The 21486-nt window shown below is 43.5% G+C and overlaps 1 protein-coding gene across 1 annotated transcript; it reads left to right on the top strand.

Moving 5' to 3' along the window:
* Positions 1-1195: 1195 nt before the first annotated feature.
* si:dkey-16j16.4 (uncharacterized) lies at positions 1196-21468 on the top strand. The gene is made up of 5 exons (XM_068717710.1): positions 1196-1819; positions 9263-9344; positions 9523-10034; positions 15126-15179; positions 19965-21468. The coding sequence occupies exons 1-5, from the start codon at positions 1751-1753 to the stop codon at positions 20067-20069; spliced, it is 822 nt and encodes a 273-aa protein (XP_068573811.1). The 5' UTR covers positions 1196-1750; the 3' UTR covers positions 20070-21468.
* The last annotated feature ends 18 nt before the right edge of the window (positions 21469-21486 follow it).

Genomic DNA, 21486 nt, shown 5'->3' with positions numbered 1-21486 from the left:
GCCAGGATGAATCGACATGATGGTCCTAAAATGTACACGTGTGACAATGACCCTGCCCCCAATATATTTATTCTTATGAATAAAAAAAAAAAGAATGGAACATTGCGGTACAATAATAATCTTTATGTATTTGTTTACTGGCATAACAACTTTGAATTACATTATGGTGACAATACACTTCAAAGACTTAAGGAACTGCAAGAGAACAAGAGTTAGCTTGAAAAGGAAAATGTGTCTCTGATATAAATCATGTCAGACAATAGTGTCCATTCCATGCAAATTGAAACTTGTACTATAACTTAGTAGGGAATATTTTACTTTTGACTCCACGGTTTAATTGACAGCTACAGTTAACATTTAAGAATTAATAAAATGTGAGTTAATAAAATGTGATGTGTTGATGAAAACATTTTCCTCACCTCGACCAAATCTAACAGTAAAATGCTTATTTCACACATACACATGTATGTGTGAGCACTATTATTGTTGCTTTTATCAATAATATATGCTGTTATATTTTCAATATTTTCCTGTGATTGGATATTTTCTGTCATGTGGATCTGAATACTTTTCCACCAATGGATAAATTATAGTTTGATATCTTTATCCCAGGAGGAAGTAAATATATAGAATAGCATGACCTCATTCCACCTTGTCAATAACAATGGCTCCATTCCATTAAAGTGTCCAGGTATGGAATTATGGAAAGTATTGGAAAGCAATACCACCTAATGGAAAAAAACATAATCTTTCTGAAGTTATTAATATAGCCTATATAATGGTATTCATTATATATCTGCTTTTCATTCCATGACAAGTCTGTTGACTGTTGTAAAAAAAAAAAAAGTCAGTTGATTGGCCATTTAAATGGGTTAAAATTGACTTCAATACAAGCAGGGATAACGCAACACAGCATCACCTGGCACTTGGTCCAGATGATATCTTTCGTTAAAGTAAAGTTATAATGGCTGCCAATTCACTTGATCAAAAGCAGGGGCTGGTTTATCAAATTGCACACATTTTTGTCTGCTGAAGACGGACATGCCTTTATTGCAATTTTTATTATTATCCCGATACGAAAAGAGGAAGCAAACAGACAAGATAATGTGGCTTTAACTCTCAGCCCGCCTCCTCCGGAGAGAAATGTGTCGTCACTCGGCAGCGCAGCCAATCAGCGGGCGGCTCGCTCAGGCTGGAGGAGCAGCTCCGTGTTGTTCGTGCAGGTGGCGTGCCATTGGTTGTGTGAATGTGTGTGAGAGTGTGCGTGCGTGCGTGTCTAAATGCCAACAAGTTGATATTATTTATTTTTTATTTGTCCCCAAACATCTTTGAATTAAGCTCCGGAAGTAAGCCGGGGCTACGGTGAGTGAGGCATCTTTCAGAGCCGCCCGAGGAACGGGCGAAAAAAAAGACTTTCCACAACAACGGCGACTCTAATGAACTCGAAAATAACAAGTTTGCTTCGCGCAGCCTTTGAGAACAAGCCACATCTACGCAGTGTAACCAATTTCGGCGTATCATTCTTTCGACACTAGCTAACTTGGAGCTAGAGTGTTGCAGCTGCTCGTGCCGTTGTTTTGTTTTTTTTGAGGTTGGCAGTTTGCAGTCAAGTAATAGTCCCGTGTGCCTTCTTTTTAAACGTGTCACGTCGCTCATGTTAGCTAATGAAGTCGTAGTAGCCGTCACGGTAACAGTAATAAAACGTAATTGTAGGGGATAAGCCATAAGCTACTCAGAGGAAGAAAAAAAAATGCTAAAGACGCTGACGAAGAAGCTAAGAAGACACTCGCTCAACGAGATACATCCCTTCCAACTGAAGGTAAGTTTGACTTGAGTCACTTACTATTGGAATACTGTCTACTGTAGTGTAGCGTCATTTAAACGCATAGTCTGTAGCTGTCAGTGAGTTATACAGCGGGGCCTAGACAGTAGTACAGCTGCAATGACAGAAACGAGCTTGTTTGTGAACAGCGTGGCTCTACTTTTGTCTTGTGACTCCGTTCACTTGTGGGCCACTTCACTACGCAGCTCAAATGAGCTCACAGCCTGGGTAACCCTTGTCCGAACGGGGGGTTATAGTGAGTTCATTAACACTCTTTCCCTTTCCCTTTCTCTTTCTCACACACACACACACACACACACACACACACACACACACACACACACACACACACCATGAGACAGAAAACAGATTGTACAGCTTCTCTATTGGAAATAGCCAGCCTGTGTGTCCTGATATTTAAAGCATGTGTTGTTTGGAGGTTTTTTTTCTTTTTTCTTTCTCCTTCCAAGCACCTCGACCCATTCATTACCATGTTAGAAGTAATGGCTTACAGGACCAAGCCAGATGTTTTACTTGACGAAAAAAAAAAAAAACACCTGGTGATCCACACTGCTACCAAACATGCCAACAAACAAGCAAACATGTAACGTGTCAACAAACATGTAACGTGTCAACAAACTCTCCCACTCACAGACCATTGACTCTCATTTTCCAGACTTCTCTTGTGTGTGAGAGAGAGAGAGAGAGAGAGAGAGAGAGAGAGAGAGAGAGAGAGAGAGAGAGGATACCTCTGAAACTAGTCCAGGTTTTTCATCTACAAAGAGAAAGCTGGAAATAGCTCTCTGTGTGTGTGTGTGTGTGTGTGTGTGTGTGTGTGTGTGTGATGGGCAAACAGGTAGCAAGGTAAGCTTATTTAGATGAGTAGGCCTGCAAAGACTAGACAAATGTAAGTTAAAAAAAGTCATTGTTGAGGGCTATAATTGTCTACGTCTTTACCCTCCAATTTCCCTACAACAGAATCTGTGTAAGTGCGCCGCAATTGTTATTGCCCACTCGATTTGCATAATGCCTCTTTTTGGTGAGTAGAGGGGTTGAATTGTATCCCGCATGGGTCACCAACTTGCTCCGTCTGCAACAATGTCGTGTGTGTGTGTGTGTGTGTGTGTGTGTGTGTGTGTGTGTGTGTGTGTGTGTGTGTGTGTGTGTGTCAACCGACTGTATGGTCGCATGGCAGCCATTTTGTGCAAAAGTGCACCGGTTCAAAGGCCTCGGCTGGAGGATACGGGAGAAAGTGTGCCATCCCCGTTGTCTGCTTTTGTTTGTGTGCTGCTCTGCTCAGTGAAAAGGTTCTGTCTGCTGAAAGTGGTTCGTGAGAGGGGGAGAGTGGATTGTGAGTAGTGACTGGGCCCTGTTGCTTACAGTCTGGTGCATAAGATTTCTTCAAGCGGATCCTCGTTACTCTGAGACTGATACTCGGATTATTTACAAGGAATTCCCTCTGGAATCAGCAATGATTGTGATGAACAAACAAAAAGGTTCTTTTTTTTTTTTTTTTTGCCAGTTGACTTTCTTTGTAAGTAGCCACTGTGCACGCTTTAAAAGAAACCTGGTTTTGGAGGCTCCTGAAGCTGCATTTACACAGTATAATGGATTGAGTCAGCCAGCACCATCCAGCACCTCACTTTTGAGTGAAGGAAACTTAAAGGATCAAAGTCATCATGATAGAAACTTGAATAAATCCGGTTATTTGAACCAACTATGTTGGTGGAAAAATATTCTCTGGAGCCTTGCGTACTAGCTGCTATAGCAAAACGATCTGTATCGGCAGATGTGGCTCATCGACAATCTGTATCAGTGGAAGAATTCTGTGATTGGGGCATCTCTAAAAGTTATATTTGCTCCCTTTTGTTTATGCTGATCAGTTTCATAACTTGAAACCATGAGACGATCCAAACAGTGAGTTCAGGGTTCCGTTGCACTATCTCTCGTCATTTTGCAACTGTCTTTATTGGCTGAATAGTACTCCTCATGACGAGTAAAGGAGTTTGTAGCGTGTCCCTTTTTTAAAATGAACCACCAGCGTTGTTATCTGGTTATTAAAAGACTCAAATAAGCAAAAAGTTGAAAGGTGTAGTTTGTCATCTGCTTGATTATTTGCAGGTTTGATCTGCTTGTGAGTGTCGGTGAACTAAGGTTGGATTGCATAGTACTTCAAATGTCTGCCCTCAGGACACATACGATTGTCCAAGTGGGAACCCTGTTTCACTCCACATTTTTGTGAATTAGAATTCTCCTCCTGCTGGATGTAGTTTGAGAATTTTTTTTTTGAAGTAGCATAATTATTTTCTATACTGCCATCTTTTTACGCAAGTTACTTGGGGTGTAACGGTACACAGAGGTCCTAGTGGGGTTCATGCTCGGGTTTAGGAGTCACGGAGCAAACACTTTCCCAAGGAGCAAAAGGTCACGATGCGCTGTAAGACTGAAAAGCGTCTTTTACACTGTGAACTTGAAAATACACGCTCTACCTTTTCCTCTTTCCAGGGATCAACACATGTGGGTTACGCGTTAGCATGCGCTATGTTTTTCTGTTCACATGCCTTGCAACGATGGCGCGACGCCAACACACAGCGTCCTTGTCTTGACCGGGTCGTCAGCCGGCTCTGCCGTTTCATTGGCGCTTGCTGTAGTGCGACTGGCTTGCACACCCGTCGTCTTGTTTCGCTAACCTCAGTAAATGTTGCTAACACGCATGGCTAATAGTTTCCTGGCAGAACTTTGGTTCCGCATTTAAAAGCATTAATCTACATTGCGCATATTCTGCATGCAGCTGCGTGCACCGTACTGTGGCTGCAGTGTATTGAGGGTGATTGAGGGCTTAATGACCATTTTGGGATCGTTGAAAGGAGGCTAAACGTCCCGTAGGCCTTGTTACAGTACCTCTCCTAGAAGCTTACGCTAATCAAGACTACTTATACTCTACTAGGAGGACGATCCCCTTGGAGTGTGAGGGAAATAGCAAATGAACCACGTCGGACCCTGTGTGGCGTTTTCATGAGATGGTGGGGACTGAAGTGTGACAGTGTCCATGACAGTGTCCATGACGGTGCAGAAGGACAGTGCAAAGCTGATATGTGTGCGTACACTGTGACATTGCCATTGATCCAGCTTAGCAAGCTGCTCAGCGATGCAAGGGACTGACAAGGATTTCATTCAGATGTTCTTGACACACAAACTCTTTGTCTGCCTTCCCATGCATGCACAAAAGCAGGCTCACTTCACCTCATGTGCCTCAGCTCTGTGAATGATAGCAGTCAGTAATTACCGCCTTAATAGACACTAGTGTAAGACTCTAGTATGGATCACAAAATGTGCATCGAAATTTGACTTTTGATGATCTGATTTATTTGGTTGTGCATTTTTCTCAGAAAAGATTTTTTTACGTATCAGTGCAGTCTCTGATGTTGCACATTGGAGAAAATCAAATGTTATCTCGTTCTCACTAATGGGCTATATATTTATCCAGTTTTGCTAAAGAGTTGGGCACAGCAAATCGTATTACAGTCGATTTGCTCTTATGCATGCATCCATTTTTTGGATTGGACTGGGCGTTGCATTGCATCATTCATATTTTTAAAGAATATGAACCCTTTGGTCAGGTCTCAGACCTCCTAATGGAGTTCTTCAGTACTGTAAAACATTGTGGACAAAGTGGAACAAAAAAAGCTCAAAGCTCGTTTGGTGCGTTTTTTGTTTTTTTTGTCACTCAGGCCCATCTTGCTCTCATGGATGGTAGCGGCCCAAATCGTCACCTCGTACACATATTGGATATTTGTCATGCAAAGTTTTCTAGTACACTAATGTAATGTAAGCAGCAGAGAGGTTCATTTAGATTTCCAAATGTAATTTTCACACTTGTGTTCAGCTTTACGCGTCTCCGGCTCCACGGTTTGTTGACATTGTGAATGTGCCGTTAATGACTAATAAGCATGTGAGGAAGGGTGCGACTGTGGGTGGTCCCAGTTCAATCGGGATAAGTTTGTGCGCCTCTTGTTTACGTCGCATGGTCCCTCCTTTGCATGCGCTTCCTCATCTCTCAGAGTACGCGTGGGTCTGTTGCATTACGTTGTGCTTTTTGCAGAAGTGCCGTCAGTCGGGTGAGGAGCCGGCTTACAACACTGAGTGCTGTGGGAAAACTTCTGGAAAGGCGGCATCGATGCTTAGCAGCGGGGATTATAGTGTGAGGCAGCCTATCCAGGTCGGAGAGGTACAATCCAGGCTTAACCACAGTGTAACACAGGAGCTGTAAAAAAAAAAAAAAAGAAGAATGAACAAACACCTGGAGGTGACAAGAAGCCTAATTAAGAAATCTTTGTCCTATTAAGAAGTTATATATGTACATTGTCATCAAATACATAAAGCTATTTTTCATCCAGCTGCTAAACTTGTTTGACTTGTGAGTCAGTGTAACTGCTAGGTACAGGTCTAGGTTTTATTGACTTTTCAATAGTAGTGTATTTTATGTATTTTAAAACATCCATTTAACACCATATTTTGGTGCAAGAATGATGGTGCTACAGTAGCTAATGTAATGGTGACATTCCTTTTCTTTTGGTAGCGCTCTGTCTAACAAACTCAGGGTCTAGTAAACACATGCAGAGTTTTTCACATTGCATGACAGTAAAGATGCTATTCTTTAAGAACAATTCCTCACATTCTGAAATCGGAGTGATGAGAAATCAAATGTTATGACCCTACCCAAATTTTCACTGTCAAAATAACCTCAAAGGGTCTTAAACAGTATTGGGAGCAGGCGGCAACCTCCGGTTCTAAAGAGAGAAGCCAATGTGGAAGTGTCTTGAACTTGCATTCTTTCAAATGGCCATCAGGGGGCTTCTCCTCTGGTTGTAAAAATAAGTTTGATTGTATAGAAGTCTATGAGAAAACTTCTCTCTTGATTTATTTCCTCAGTAAACATCATAAACATGAGTTTATGATCTCAATCGCTATAGTTTCAAGTCTTCTTCAATACAACATGATGCTCATTTAGTAAATTATGGTCCATTTAGAGTCAAACAGACCATAAAGCAGGGTATGATTTAGGGCGGGGCTACCTAATGATTAACGCTACCAGAGCCGTATACAGCGTCTCTACGTCACTCCTTCACATTCCAATTATGGTCACTTCCGTTCACTGGTTGCAATAATCCAAGATGGCGACGACCGTAATCAAGACTGCGGTGGACAAAACGCTGAACTCGAGGTTTCATAACGGCAGTCCATAAACCAATGGGTGGCGACACAACGACTACGTCCACTTCTTATATACAGTCTATGGTTGGAAGTTAGAGATAGTCAAGTACTTGTTCATGTGCTCAGTCTTCGCGTTTCACTCCCACATGAGATTTGCATGGTTTAATGTTTTTTGTTCCGTTACTTGACACCGACCTGCTTTGCATAAGCAGCCATTTCTCAGATTGTGTAGTAGCTATCCAGGTGGTGGTTAGTGTCACAGTGATAATAGTGTATCTGTGTGCCGGTGTACTGTAGTAAGGAAGCCACTGTAAGTTGTGTGTCGCGGTTCAATGTGCAGACCTGTAACTGAGACACACGGTGATTACGTCATATTGTGACGGAGCTTGAAACTCAATAAAAGTCTGGTACAAGTGAGGGACCCGCATGCTACATTTCTGTTCTCTGATCCATCAACAACCACTGAGATGGTCCCTAAGGGGAGAGGAAGGCCAGCTCGTTACTGTCAGCTCATGTCTGCCTCCAGTTGCACAGACAATGATTGCTCTGTGGAGAGACTTCAGACTCCACAGGTCAAAAGAAGCACAGAAATCAAAGCTGCTTATTCCAGCGTTTAAAAGGTAAACCATTTAGGGAAAATGTCTCAGACTAAACTGGTGAACGGGACATGAGCTTTATGAACCAGCCGCGTCACTTCATTCTCAGTGTCCCGCAGCAGTAACTTTTAACAGGATTTCAGCCGCTTCATGGATGCTGCCCAACGGTGATTCACTGGAGTGCACGGTGTAGCTGAAGCCCCGAGCCAGCCGCTTGCCAAAATAAATTTCCTTCCCACAGTTATTCCTCGGTGTAATTTTCCGACAGATTTCATGAAGTGACTCCTCGAGAGCCAACATTTTTTTTTTGTGTGCGTCTTGAACGCTGGCTCTGGAACTGTTCATTGAGAATCTGTCCCACAGCTCTTGTACCCTCAAAAAGCAAGAAGGGTACACTCAGTCCTTATCCAAATATCTTCAACATCGTACCCTGAAGATTTAGGCTACATGTACAGTATATACTTACTGTGCTATTTGATACCTTAGCAATGTAGAAAACAGTACTATGTGTACTGGACCACAGTACTGTATGGGAACTGGGACCTTTTGCAGTGTTTCACTTTTGTTTAACCTTCTTTGGTATCTATTCTGATGTCAGAAGTCATGCCATGACATGTCTATTTACATATCATAAATCCTACATTCTCTGCTGACTATCTACATTAAACTACATATTTATGACCGAAAAAATGCATCCATCTTGTAGGAATTTTAGGAGACTACATATCTGAGTGGAGTGGAGTTTGTGGTGACAGGAAATGTTTTTCCATTTTTAATACACACTAATGTATTTTATGTGATGTAGCCTTTTGATCTGTGAAATTATACACTGAAATTCACTCATAACATGAACACAGTCTTCCCTTATTGGGCTCTAAGGCCCTGGCTCCTTTTCTCCCTTGAGCGTGTGTGTGTGTGTGTGTGTGTGTGTGTGTGTGTGTGTGTGTGTGTGTGTGTGTGGGTCAGTCAGAGAGTAGAAGGGATGACACTATGTTTGTGTGGATGCGTGTGTGTAAGCACGCGCACACACGTGCACAAGCACAGATGGCAGCTGCTCAGCGAGGCCTCGGAGTGGTAATTACTTAACTCTTAGCGCTGCGGTCTGCAGGGTATCTGTATTGTTGCTTCTGGTGTAGAATTTGATTTTAAAGAGACACGCTGGTTCAGGTTGTGGGGGAAAGAAAGTAGCCTGGACTTAGACAGAACCGTGACTCAATCATTCAGTGTGTAGTGCAACTGTAGAGCAAGTAACACACAACAACTGGTTTTAGAACAAATCTGACCACAATGCAGACAATGCTGTCATATAGAATCCCATCATAGGTTATGTCCGTGTTGCTGGTTAATGGGAATTTGCAAAATTATACAGAACTTTGAATTAAGACTTGGTCGGCCTTATGTTGTATTAAATCGTTGCAATAGTTAAGGTTTCACTCTTGAACTATTTTGATGTTGTTTGTTAGATGCTGAAATTTAAAATCCTTCACAGTTTATCAGTGCAAATTTGAACTGAAGAGAAAACATTTTTTTTCGAATGAACTCGCACCACAACGGTTCAGTCTTTGAGGAGTTACCATATGGCATATTTGACCTACAGAATGAGCTCAATCCTTTTTTCTTTTTTTTTCAGATTTCTTACCATGGCTGTGGAGAGGGAGGGGAGAGTGACGACTCAGAGGGGGAGAACCAGGAGCTTGCACAGATTGACAGAGGTAGGCGCCAACCAAATCATTTTTGTTGTAAAGAGCCAATGATCCTCCCCATCGCTTATTGATTCTTACACATTATAATTAGATGTTTCAAGTCAACAGATAATATGGCATTTGCATTCTTTTACAACCATGTCTCCACCTTCTCCTTTGACATTTTCCTGTTTGTCAACTCCTCCAGAGAGACGGAGAAACTGTGCCCTCACACCCTTGGCAACCAGCCAGCAGCACAACCAGGGTCCCCTCTCTCCAGCCCGGTTACGACGCCTCCGCCTCCTTTTAGACGCCAATCTGGATCGCCACTCCTCAGAGGAGGAGCTCGAGCGGATCAGCCGCGGCGACAACAGGAAGTGGGTGTCGGCGCTTCCCCAGTGCCACGGCGACCACCACAGCAGCGCCTCCAGTGACGAGGAGGTGCGGGACCTCTGCGGCTGCGGGTCACCCGCCGCCTCCGCCAGGCCGCTGGTGGAGCCGGGCGCCTGCCTGGCCGCCTCCCCGAGCCCCGTACTCTTCAGCTCCAGTCCACCGCGTAGCCTCAAGCCCCCCATGCGCTTTCAGCTGCAGGTGGTGCAGCCGGTGGCTCGGCCCATCATTTTGACCCACTTTGACCAGTCAGCACCTTACAGGAAGTATCGGCACAGTTACGGCGGGGAGCCGGGGAGGCCCAGTCTGGATCTGGAGAAAATGCAACAGGTTAGTAGTCCAAGCTGTGGTTAGATACCTCATGACTACTGTCACCAACCTCTGTCCAAAATGACAGCGTTGCCGGATATCTTACAATGTAATTTGCAGATTTCTATGACATTTGCTGAGCACATTTAGACTATTATTCTCCGCACCATTTAAAAAAATGATTATTTTCTTGGACCCTTCACAATAGTGCAGACAGTCACTTGTTTGTGTCAAGTTGTTGACACAAACAAAACTCATCAGACCAGGGCTGTAATGGACATTGCAGTGTGTCAGGGCTGCTAGCTTGGCTTAAGACAATTAGTCTGCAGTCAAATTATTATAAAACATTAACAACAAAAATAATATATATAACATTAACATTATTTATTACATTACTTCCCTCCCTCAGAGGGGGGTTTAGCTGGGAGATCACTTTAATTCTCCATAGCCAAGCTACAAAATAAAGTTTGTATTTTCATCTGTTACGCGATATGATACATCACCCATCACGGTGGTATGGTGATGTCCTCTTTTTAGCCAAATTCATTTTCTGCCCCCAAATACTTGAAAGCATGTCCAGGATGCCCTTTCATATCTAAAAAAACCCCATTTCACTAATATTTTATTTTTATAGCAATATGAATCCAATTGTTATGTGTGATTTGATATTTAATTTGTCACTGCAGCAAGATGTCTATCCCCCTACTAACTCAAACAGTTCATGTCGGGCCAAGGATTGGGCCCAACAATACAATGATGCACTACTAATACTACTACTAACCGGCTGCCCTAAACACACACGTACACACACACACACACACACACACACACACACACACACACACACACACACACACACACACACACACACACACACACAAATACGTGCACACAAGAACAAAGTCTTCCCTTTCGATAGCTGGACGCGCGCTGCCACGGTGGTCTGGCTGGAGAGGGATGAAGGAGAGGGAGGCACGGACAGCAGATGTCCGCCCTCGTTTCTCACAAAGGCTGGCAAGCGAGGGGAAACGATGAAGGGGTGGAGGCAGAAGGAGAGGATTAAATACACAACAGAAAAAACGACGGCCACTAATGAGTCATGGAGAAGCTGTCCACTAATCATTAAAATCCAATAGACTTGTTGGCCCACACCAATGGGTGGGAAAGGGTGTGTGTGTGTGTTTGCAGAGATAGAAACTGCAGGTTTCAGGGGTCCATATGTCCATGGGGTTTTTAGAGGGAAAGAACAGATGATGAGAGACAGCGGGCAGCAATGAGAGGGGTGCAGAGAAAAAAAAAAAAAAAGTGTGTGTGAAAGGCTGGGGTACGCGTCTATCATCCTGTCTTTTTGTGTCCGCTTGTGTGCATCCTCCTGTCTGAGAGTTTGTTGCTGTATCTGTGTGTGTGTGTGTGTGTGTGTGTGTTGCCACAGTGCGAGTGTGTCTGTATGAATGTGCACACTCAGTCAAGTGGAATGGGAGGTGCAGCAGGGAATACAATAGGGGGCCTACAGAGGTAGCTAGCAGACTCAGCTCCAGTCTCCCATTAACCCTTTAACTGGACAACTTCCAGCCACGAAGTCTGCCTCAACTTGGACACGATGACCACGTCATTTCTCTCACATATGCTGTTCTGGAGTTTAAAACCTGAGAATCAAAGCTGACTGACCTGGTTCCTTAGGGGGAACAAAAAAAATGTAAAGGTGTCAACACCAGGGGAATTCTGTGCTATTATGGAACATAGAGGAGTGCACAACTGCCCTCTAGGATTAAAAAAAATGTGTTTAGACCACAGACTTCCATTAGTTAAATGATGTCCTATTGGAACCTCATATGAGGAGAGAAGTCATTTTTTAGATTAAACTGTTCCCCATATTGTTGGGAGAATGTTTAAACCACAGAAATAGACTGAGAGTAGAGCAGACATTCCCATTCAAGCAGGATGGTCAGAGCTGCGGCCATTTTTATGTGTACCGTTGCCACTGCAACTGTTTGTAGTCGGCTAACTTCCGTGCAAACACTCGCGACAAGTCGAGGACTCACTCATGCCGGCGTGATGTGTAAAACAGCAGTGTTGGAGTCAATTGTGTCTGTGTAGTCCCGCCATGGTGGCGTTGATTCGGTTCTGTGACTAGCACCACGTTTTAAGACCCCACTGATGTGTGTTGTGACCATAACAACCAACAACAATCACCATTTTCAATCATGAATTCTGCATTTTACAATTGAAGCACATTCTGTCATAAAAAGTGTGTAATCATGTGGTGGATGAATGAAATTATAAAAATAGACACAATTTGACACAACATTGCAGTGCTGTGAAAAAACACAGCACCTAAACAAATTGCTCCCCACATTTTGGCAAATTCCACGGTATGCTGCATTTTACCGCTGATTCCATTCCGCAATTTCATCCCACAGTGCTGATCCAGGACTATCTAAGGCCAGTGATTGGCAAGAAAGCCTATCAGTCCTCGGTGTGACCAATGTTAGCTTGAGCCTCAAGGCTGGTTTATACGTCTGCGTAATTTACTGCTCACACTAGCCTTCTAACAACTACAAATCAGCCTTTAGTCATACATTTATTGACCTAATCATTCTCCTAAAAGCAGGGTTAAAAGGTCAGCTGCTTGTTTCCTCTTGGTCTCTGATAATCCCTCACGCACGCTAATCCACGTCCAACTGCTCAGATGTGGCAGTGCCATTGTTTGTTAGGCTCTGTACACAAATAGTGCAACTCTACAAAATATAATACAAATACACACCTGTTGCTCAAGGGATGATAGTGTAATTTTTACATGCAGTGGCCAATTTGCTAGTTTACCTTGCTTCCAGCCAGATCCCAAGCATAACGTACATTTTTTTTTAAAATACCTACTAAACGGCCATTTGTTTCTGTTCATTTCAGTTCAGTTCATGAGAATCAACTGACTGACACTTCTTGCACTTTCTTGCAGTGGGTTATCTCTAATATTGAACATCATGCTGATTGTTTTGTTTTTGTTTTTAAATAAAGATAACAGTTGTGTAGTAAGGCATTTAGAAACGTAGATTAAAAAAAACAAAGCAAATTGATAAGCTTCAACATATGAGACATAAACTATTATTGTTATGCTATACAGCTCTCACCAGGGATTAGCCCAGATAAAGTAAGCCAAAGCTTTATTTGTGAAGCAGGATTCATACGCAAGGCAATTTAAATTCTTTAAAGAAATCCTTGAAATAACCTGATCATCCCTCAATGAGACAAAATATTTTAAATCGACCCCCTCAAACAATTACAAAGATAAGTTACTCTTTGTATTTTTGATGAATTACCACAACACCCACCCAAAAAGAGTTGCTACTTGGCAAGTCGTGTGTGTGTGTGTGTGTGTGTGTGTGTGTGTGTGTGTGTGTGTGTGTGTGTGTGTGTGTGTGTGTGTGTGTGTGTGTTAAAGAGGAGGGTAGTGTGGGGTGGGTGTGGACAGAAGTGGGGGACATGTCGGATGAAGGACAACATTATAACATGATCATTTTGATAATGGGTGAAATAGTGTAGGCTCATTGTTTGTAGTAAATCAGCTCAAATGCTTAAATACAGATTTATGGTCCTTTTTTAAAAGTGATTATAATTTTTTTTTTTTTAATGATTGAACAAAACTATGGACTGTGTAAAATATGGACATAGTCTCCGTGACGTCACCCGTAGGTTCCTTAAAAGAGCCATTGTGAAGCTCAGAGTGGATGGCTCCTGCCGTCGCCATCTTGACAGTTACGACACAACCCACATGGGCAAGGAGGATCGTTGGTGGAGCTGAGGCGGGCCCTGGTGAGGCAGCAGAACAGACAGCTGCTACAGCACCCTCTCAAAACGGCCACCCTCTTAATTTAGTCTAATTTTAATCCTAATATGATTCAAACGGATGAGTTGTATAAAAATTCCCCACCTTTTTAAAGCAATGTATCCTCATATAACGATTCACATGAAGTATTACTAAAAGTTACTCCTCATCTTTCCCTACGAAAGTCCAGCAACACGTGTCAATTTCCGCTCGTTACACACATATACAGTCTTTTCAAAATAAAGTTCACAGGAAACTACTGAGTTGAGTTCAGGCAACAAAACTACTGCGTTAGGTTTAGGAAAATATTGTTGTTTGAGTTAAAATAACCACGGAAGTTACTAACTACGTCATGCAAGTTATGTGACAAATTGACTTCTCGTTTCACACGAGGGACGAACAGCAGTCTCCTGGCTGAAAGATCGCCGGTTGTTGGACCCATCTACCGGTCTTCATACCTTCTCGTTCATGATTACGTGCATAACACACAAAATACTTTTGTGGGGCAGTTTTTGGAACTTTTGCGTTTGCTTTATTTCTCAATCAAACTTAATCACATACAGTGATAAAATAGATCTCTAACACCTTTTTTAAATACAAAGTACACATTTCCTTTTTTAATTCTTGTTCAACCAGCTTGCGCCTTGTCTCATTGATACAAAAAAAAAGATAAGAAGTGACAGGAGGTGAGCATGAGGGCAAGTGTATACCAGCTCACTCCCACATCACAACAGCAGGAGTCTTGTGTTTCCATTCTTTCCCTTGCTCTCTTCCCCCTTTAGAAGCTACCTCCCCGACTCCAGACAATTCAAATGATTGTGTGGTCCCTCCACACCCACTGTGTGTTTTTTTTTGGGGGGGAATAGTGGAGCTGCGTGGACACGGAGGGGAGTGGGAGACAGGATATTGCATAAGCGCCATTGACTGTTTAGTTTAGTGAGACAGCTGGATTTGCCTCACATCCTCCATCATCCAGATTTAATGTTAATTGACTACCGATGCAGTTTTGTTTTGCCTCAGATCTTGCCGTTTTTAATGTAAAGATTTCTCTTCAAATGACGGTTGTGAAATGGTTGAATTTCAGTAATAGGCTTGGTTAGAATCAGCATTCACATAGCATAACTTTATACAGACGGTTGTGCTCATGTTGTGCCTTTTTTGAGTTCACGTGCAAGTTTTACACAGTTTTTGGATTCTCATGGACGTACATAAAAGCTGCTGCAAAAGTGTTGTTGTTGTTGTTGTATGTTTCTTCCATGGCTGTCATTGTGCATTCTTGTCCTCCACAGAAAATGCTGCTGAAAAAGAACTGTGGAGGGAAAACACGGACTATAAAGATTCGGGTGAGTTTTTATTTAACAGAGTTTCCCACAGTAAAAAAAAAAGTAACCCTCTTGTAGTATTTCAGTTTGATGTTTGAAAATCCTGTTGTTGGTTGATGGCTGTCATAAAGTTGTTCATACAAATGGTATTAATATGAATCTACACACACACACACACACACACACACACACACACACACACACACACACACACACACACACACACACACCTTTCCCTTTTATGCAGACCCATAATAGGCGGTCCAGATCAGGGTGTCCATTACAGCAGTGATAAGGTTGCAAGGTTTGCCCTGCCCCCGTGAACAGCCCGGCCTGTGTCGTCGCCAGCACCTTGATGTCCATCCAACGGCATACTGGGACGATATCTGGCGAGCAGCGTTTGTTCCCATGCCCTGCTAGCGACAGAGCCGCACCCGAGACGTCTGGAAAAAAAACCCTGATAGCACCGTCAGATTTCTAAATACTGTTTACCGCACTGTTACCTAGGGCAAAGAAACAAGAAAATGTGCGTTTTTCTTTTTCTTTTTCTGATTCGTTTGATCTCTTTATCTGAACGACCCTTTAAATAGCAGATCCATTAGTGGTCTGAGAAGTGCACATTTAACCGCCTAAATAGCTAGGTATTTACCCAAGATTGTGTCCTGACTGATCTTCCCTTAAAGTGTTTTTTTTACTTCTCCAACATGCCCCCCCCAAACACAACCTCCACTGCAACCGTGCCTGCATTGATTTTGTTTGTAGTGGGTTTTAGGGAGGCATGTTGGAGAAGTCGACGGGGACAAGCCTGGGCATCTTGGCACAGAGTTGGGTACTCCAGAAGGATGCGCAGTGTGGTGAGAAAAGTGACGTTATTATCACGTTGCGTGGGTTAGTGTCAATGGAGCCTTGTCACACACTTGTTTATGGACACACACACACACACACACACACGTGTAGCAAGCATCTAGGTTGCTCTAATCCTCCACGTCAAAGTACGGATGAGCAGTACAAAAATTGTAAAAACTGATCTTTTGTGAGAGCGTCGTTGAGAGACGGAGCTGAGGAGGAGGTGGAGTGTTGTTGGTTCCCCCTGTGGTGTATTTCCAGGGATGAAGTCATTTTCCATTTATAGCCTGGCCGGCTGCTATCTGTTTAGCTCCGCTGATACATGGAGATATTGCTCATTATCCTCCCGTTCTAGCTCGGTGTAGTCGGTAGTGTTGTTTTCCCTGTCAGTGACGTCTGTGGGCACTGGGTATGTTCCAGTTCCTAGATTTTTTTTCTTCTTTTTTTCTTGAAGTGAGTACACAGCAAGTTTTTTGGATCAATGAGCCATTTGGAGGTTGTTGTTGACTCTCTCTGCACTTGGTGCCACCGAGCACACAATGATTCCGCCCCATCCCTCTATCTCTTCCTCCGCTGCCTTCTCTCCCGTACCTCCCTCTCTTTCTTCCCTTCTTTTATCTGTCAACCCCTGGTTTCCTGGCTAGGATCCAGAAGAGACACTAGATCTGGATGGGGCCCCGGCTTCAAGGCTGGATTCAAGCGCTCAAGTATGGGAGTTGTTACAGGCGCTGAGGAGGTCGATGGTTGAGGTTGTGTGTGTGTGTGTGTGTGTGTGTGTGTGTGTGTGTGTGTGTGTGTGTGTGTGTGTGTGTGTGTGTGTGTGTGTGTGTGTTTTAAGAGGAGGGGGGTTACAGGGAAGCAGTAGGAAAACACAGCTTTGGCCGCCACTGCTGCTGCTGCCGGGGCCTTCCACCCCCCCCTCCCTAGGGGTTGGAGGTGAATGGCAGAGTGGGGTGATGAGAGCTTCCCATGCTGCAACAGGCAAGAGTGATGGCGTCTGATTTCAGCCACCGTAAAGACTGGGTGAAGGGGAAGGCACAGATTGATTGAGGTGAGGGAAATGGTGCGGAGCGGAAAACTAAATTGAAGGAAAATGTGCTGCACACCCCTTTTGATTTTTGATTAAAGTAAACCATTTGGCTTGGATGTGATGTAAAGGCATTTTTGGGGCCTTAGCTTAACAAACACATGTTGAATAGTCTGATATTTTGGGAGATTTGCTTTTAATCTTCTTGATTGAGAAGATTAATACAACTCTCATACATCTGTGTGTTAAATATGAAGCTACAGCAACAGTCGGTTAGCTTAGCCAAAGACGACCATGCAAAAAGCGAATAAGCTGTGGATGGACTCTCCTACCCAGCAGACATTTTGTTCACGGTGGAGATGTTGAGAGGCAACTTATCACCAAAGCTTAGCGGCACGGCACAGCCACACTGACCCTCCTCACCACAAACAATACATACAAAATACCATAGGGCACTTGTGAAATATTAAAGCAAGCCATCAACGGAAGCATCCGTTCTATTTTTGACACAAACAAATATTGGATCAGACTCTGTTTGGACAGATGGACAGTTTTAAAAGGTGCCGAATACGAGATTGGGAGCATATCTATTGCCTCCACACAGCTCTCAACATGGAGACTGCTGTGTGCTAACGGCGCTAACAGTGCAAACTACGGCCAAAAGTGCTCACAGAGCTAACAGTGGTGACCCGGGGATGGGCTATCAGCTGTGACCGCCGTATTGAGCCGCCCCCCCCCCCCCCCGGGCCAGTGCCCATGCAGTAATCCAACTGAACTATTCCTTTAACAGAGGGCTGGTAACAGTGTGGAAACTTTTCAAATGTGCAGATTGGGGCCTAAATCAATGACCAACAGGACAAAAATGATGACGACACAGAATCCCAAAAAGGCACTTTTGTGAAACCGGACAAATTAGATCATGCTGGTGTGTTTCCTGAACTTTGTAACTGCTGCTTCTGATGTCCGTACAAAAGGAAGGCCTCGTACTTTGGGGACCCGTACTTTGCTTGATCCCTCTGGGCCTAAAATGGCCGTCATACTGCAGATGTGAGTACAGGACGACTCTGTGGGGATCGCTAACGTGGATAGGTAATCATCCTGATGTATGACCCCCCCCGCAGTCGGACCGACTCTACCATATGGCGAATAGTCACATCTATCAAGTTTACTGTAACTCGTTCTTGGGCCACGATTCGTTTTTTTCCTCGTCTCCCTTTTTGCAGGTTTATACTAACATTGGTGGATAAAAGTGCACTAAGTGGTATTGAGAATTGTTGCCGTGTTACTGCTGCTCAGTTGTCAGTACTGAATCCCTCAAGATGTCGGCTGAAGTCATAGCAACACCTGTATCCTCACATGCACCGCTCACAGGGCCTCATTTCATATGCATTGGTGGCACATAGTACTTTTCCAGTAGCAGTGGGCACTCACTCGGCATCAGGACAGAATCAGTCAGCTCCAGGGATGTCTCACTTCTCAGAGGTGTTTGGTAATGTTTGACAATATACAGCTATCCATATAACCCCCCTCCCCATCGGATCAGCTCCTAAAGCGAATATGTCCCAAGGTCCCAATCCTCCTCAGTCCACCTTCTCACAAACTTCAGTCCCCCCACTGGAGAAAGTGCTGCCTCACTGCCAAATCCAACAAAGTCATTTCCTGCTGTTTCCTGGAGGTGGAAAAAAAAAAGATTGACCCAAGCTAATTTTAGACAGAGGACTTGTAGAGCCACTAGAAGCGAGGTTCTGCTCGGAGGAGGGGGACTGGCTCTGTGAGTGGAAAAGCGATTTATGTTATTCGCACGGCCGATGTAAAAAAACAAGTCGGCGTGAACATTTTCATGTTTGGTTTTCCCTTTTCTCACGGTCTCGTGACATGGCCACACGTTTATGCTGCGAAAAAGAAAAACGACTGACACTGTTGACTAGTGGTGCAACGGATCATAAGAGTCCCCGATCAGATCAGCACAAAGAAAAAAGGGAGCAAATATAACTTTTAGAGATCCCTGATCACGTTTTTTTTGCCGCCGATAGTAATTGGTGATCATTGATGATGCATATTGGCAGATACAGATCTCTTTGTTTGATTATAGCAGCTGGTCTACAAGGATCCAGGCTCTTTTGACACCTACTACTCTGAAGTCAGTGTGAACCATCAACAAATCAAAATGTTATCTTTTTACTTTGTCAAAGTCATCTAGAATTTTTTTCATAAAAACACAATTCAAAAGGATTAGGAAATTAAAGATTGCACTTTTATGAATTAAAACGAATCTTGTCATTAGTAGTTTTAGTGATGTATTATCTGTTTAGAGCTTGAGTAAACAGGTCATAAGTCATCTCTAATATCTACTTCAAACAACTTGATTTGTTCAGGTTTCTCACCAAAAACTACATTTTACAAGATCACATGTGAACACATCATGATGTTATAAATTACCTTCGCCCAATTCTCATTTTCACTGAGCAGAGCCTGAACGCATCATAATGTAACTGAAAGGAACCTTCGTTGGCCGTTAGCGGTGCTGCTAATGTTACTAGCTCTCCTCCTGTCAATTTAAATTAGTTTATAGTGTAACAATATCAGAGATCAGTGACTAGAAAAGAACGAATGATGCCCTGATCACATATTTTACTGAACATTGGCGGAAAATGATCGTCAGTCAAACTTTATTTCACACTGTGATGGTTAACATTAAACTGTAATTAATGTGCGGTTCACATTGCTGCCCAATCGTGAGGGGGAATCCGTGCGCATCACGGATCGACAGTGGTCCGTTACATCACTACTGTTGACGTGAACTGACTGTAACAGACTAACAATATCATACCTGAAGGACAGCAGGTCATCCACGCCATTTCCAAACACCTGCTTCTGCCAGGTCTGTTATTCACCTTGATCACTCATCTCTCTCTCTCTCTCTCCGTCCACAGAGTCTGACAGGCAGTCGTCCGCCCAGGTACACCTACGACCCCTCCATCTTCGCCTTCCGCTCCTTGAGCGCGGTGCCCCCCTCTGAGGATCCTCCCTGCTCGTAAGGAAGTTCACCAGCGCCAGATAATCCTCTCCCCTTTTCTCTCTTTTTTTTTTTTTTTTGGTGGCTTCTGCGGCGAGACAGAGGAGCGACTGTTTTTGAAACCGACCACCAGAAAAGACTTTTTTTTCGACGGTCACACTATTGCACACTCAGGTAATCTCCCCTGTAAAACAAAGCTGTCACTTTTGATCATCGTTCTCCCCCGTGAAATCAACGGGAACATTCAGAGAATAAAAATGGGCCTAAACACAACATTTCTAAGGATGCTTCAGGTATTGCGTATGTCTCTGAAAAGATCTTATGATCGGACGATCCAGAAACAAACATGGACTGTGGGTCAAAAGGCGGTATGAAGGGACATCGTGAAGCCTTTTGAAACCTGAAATTAGTTCTGGGTTAATCAACATTCGAGGGAAATAATGCATGTAAGACAATCAAACAGTTCCGAGGTTTCCTCCTTTGATGTGATTACTGGACATCTTGTAAAGTTCTTAGTAACTTCATGTACTAAACATGGCGACGTGAGTCGTCGGATATCTTGTTATTGTTGAGACAAACATAGACAGTGGTCACAGTCGTACGTCTGAAAATGCTTCTTCTTTGGATGTGTTATTGAATATGCAGGTCGTGACGAGCTACGATGAAACACGTACGACGTGTGTAGCCGACTAGCCGACCTTTGACGATGTACTTTCCTTAATGAACTTGTCACTTTTAGTCCAGGTCAGAGTCAAGTGCTTGTATCCTCTTCTCCTTGCATGAATTCCACTGTTTGTGCAGAAAGAGAAGGTATGCGGAGGCGAGGACGTACGAGAATAGTTCGCCGCACATTTGGCAAGTGTAACCGGTGCTTTGTTACGCATAGCCTACTTGTAGTGTGCCATTTATTTTCCAATATTGTACCTCATTACTATTCTAGGTAGAAGAGGACCACACTGGTGTATCCAAGACATCCCAGTGTTTTTCTAAATATCCCTTAATGCCTTGAAATCACATTCCTGTTGTATTGAATGAAACTTGAGTTCTTGGCTCCTGAAATGAGCCGACCAGTACGATAAACGCAACGACCCCCTTTACGCCTTGTGTGAAAAATGCGTTTTGGCCCGATCCGATTGTAGTGGGATAGTGCGCGGTGCCCTGGACGGCCAGACATCCTCCCCATCCCTTATGCAACACGCGGGTCCTCTCAGCCCCTTTCAGACACCGGAGACACACGTTAATAGCCGGTGTCAAAGTTAAAGCATACCTGGATACAAAACGCATTTTAATGCACAGTGTAAAGCGGGTCTATATCACCACTGTAACTAAGATTCCGCCGAAGTGAATGTAACATTGTGACATGTTTTGGTCCATTGTTGCACAAAATGAATCAATAAATGCCCTGTGGCCTCTTGTTTAGATTTTTGATTCCGATGAAT

This window comes from Cebidichthys violaceus, unplaced genomic scaffold (assembly GCF_023349555.1).
Source record: "Cebidichthys violaceus isolate CVI_PGR_0920_01 unplaced genomic scaffold, fCebVio1.0.p SCAF_22, whole genome shotgun sequence".
NCBI classification, from domain to species: domain Eukaryota; kingdom Metazoa; phylum Chordata; class Actinopteri; order Perciformes; family Stichaeidae; genus Cebidichthys; species Cebidichthys violaceus.
The sequence above is the reverse complement of the archived record's forward strand: the minus strand, read 5'-3'. Positions and strand labels throughout refer to the sequence as shown.

Coding starts and splice junctions, on each gene's coding strand:
- si:dkey-16j16.4 (XM_068717710.1), top strand. CDS start 1,751: ATGCTAAAGACGCTGACGAAGAAGCTAAGAAGACACTCGCTCAACGAG. Junction 9,345..9,522: donor GCTTGCACAGATTGACAGAG/GTAGGCGCCAAC, acceptor CAACTCCTCCAG/AGAGACGGAGAAACTGTGCC. Junction 15,180..19,964: donor CACGGACTATAAAGATTCGG/GTGAGTTTTTAT, acceptor CTCCGTCCACAG/AGTCTGACAGGCAGTCGTCC.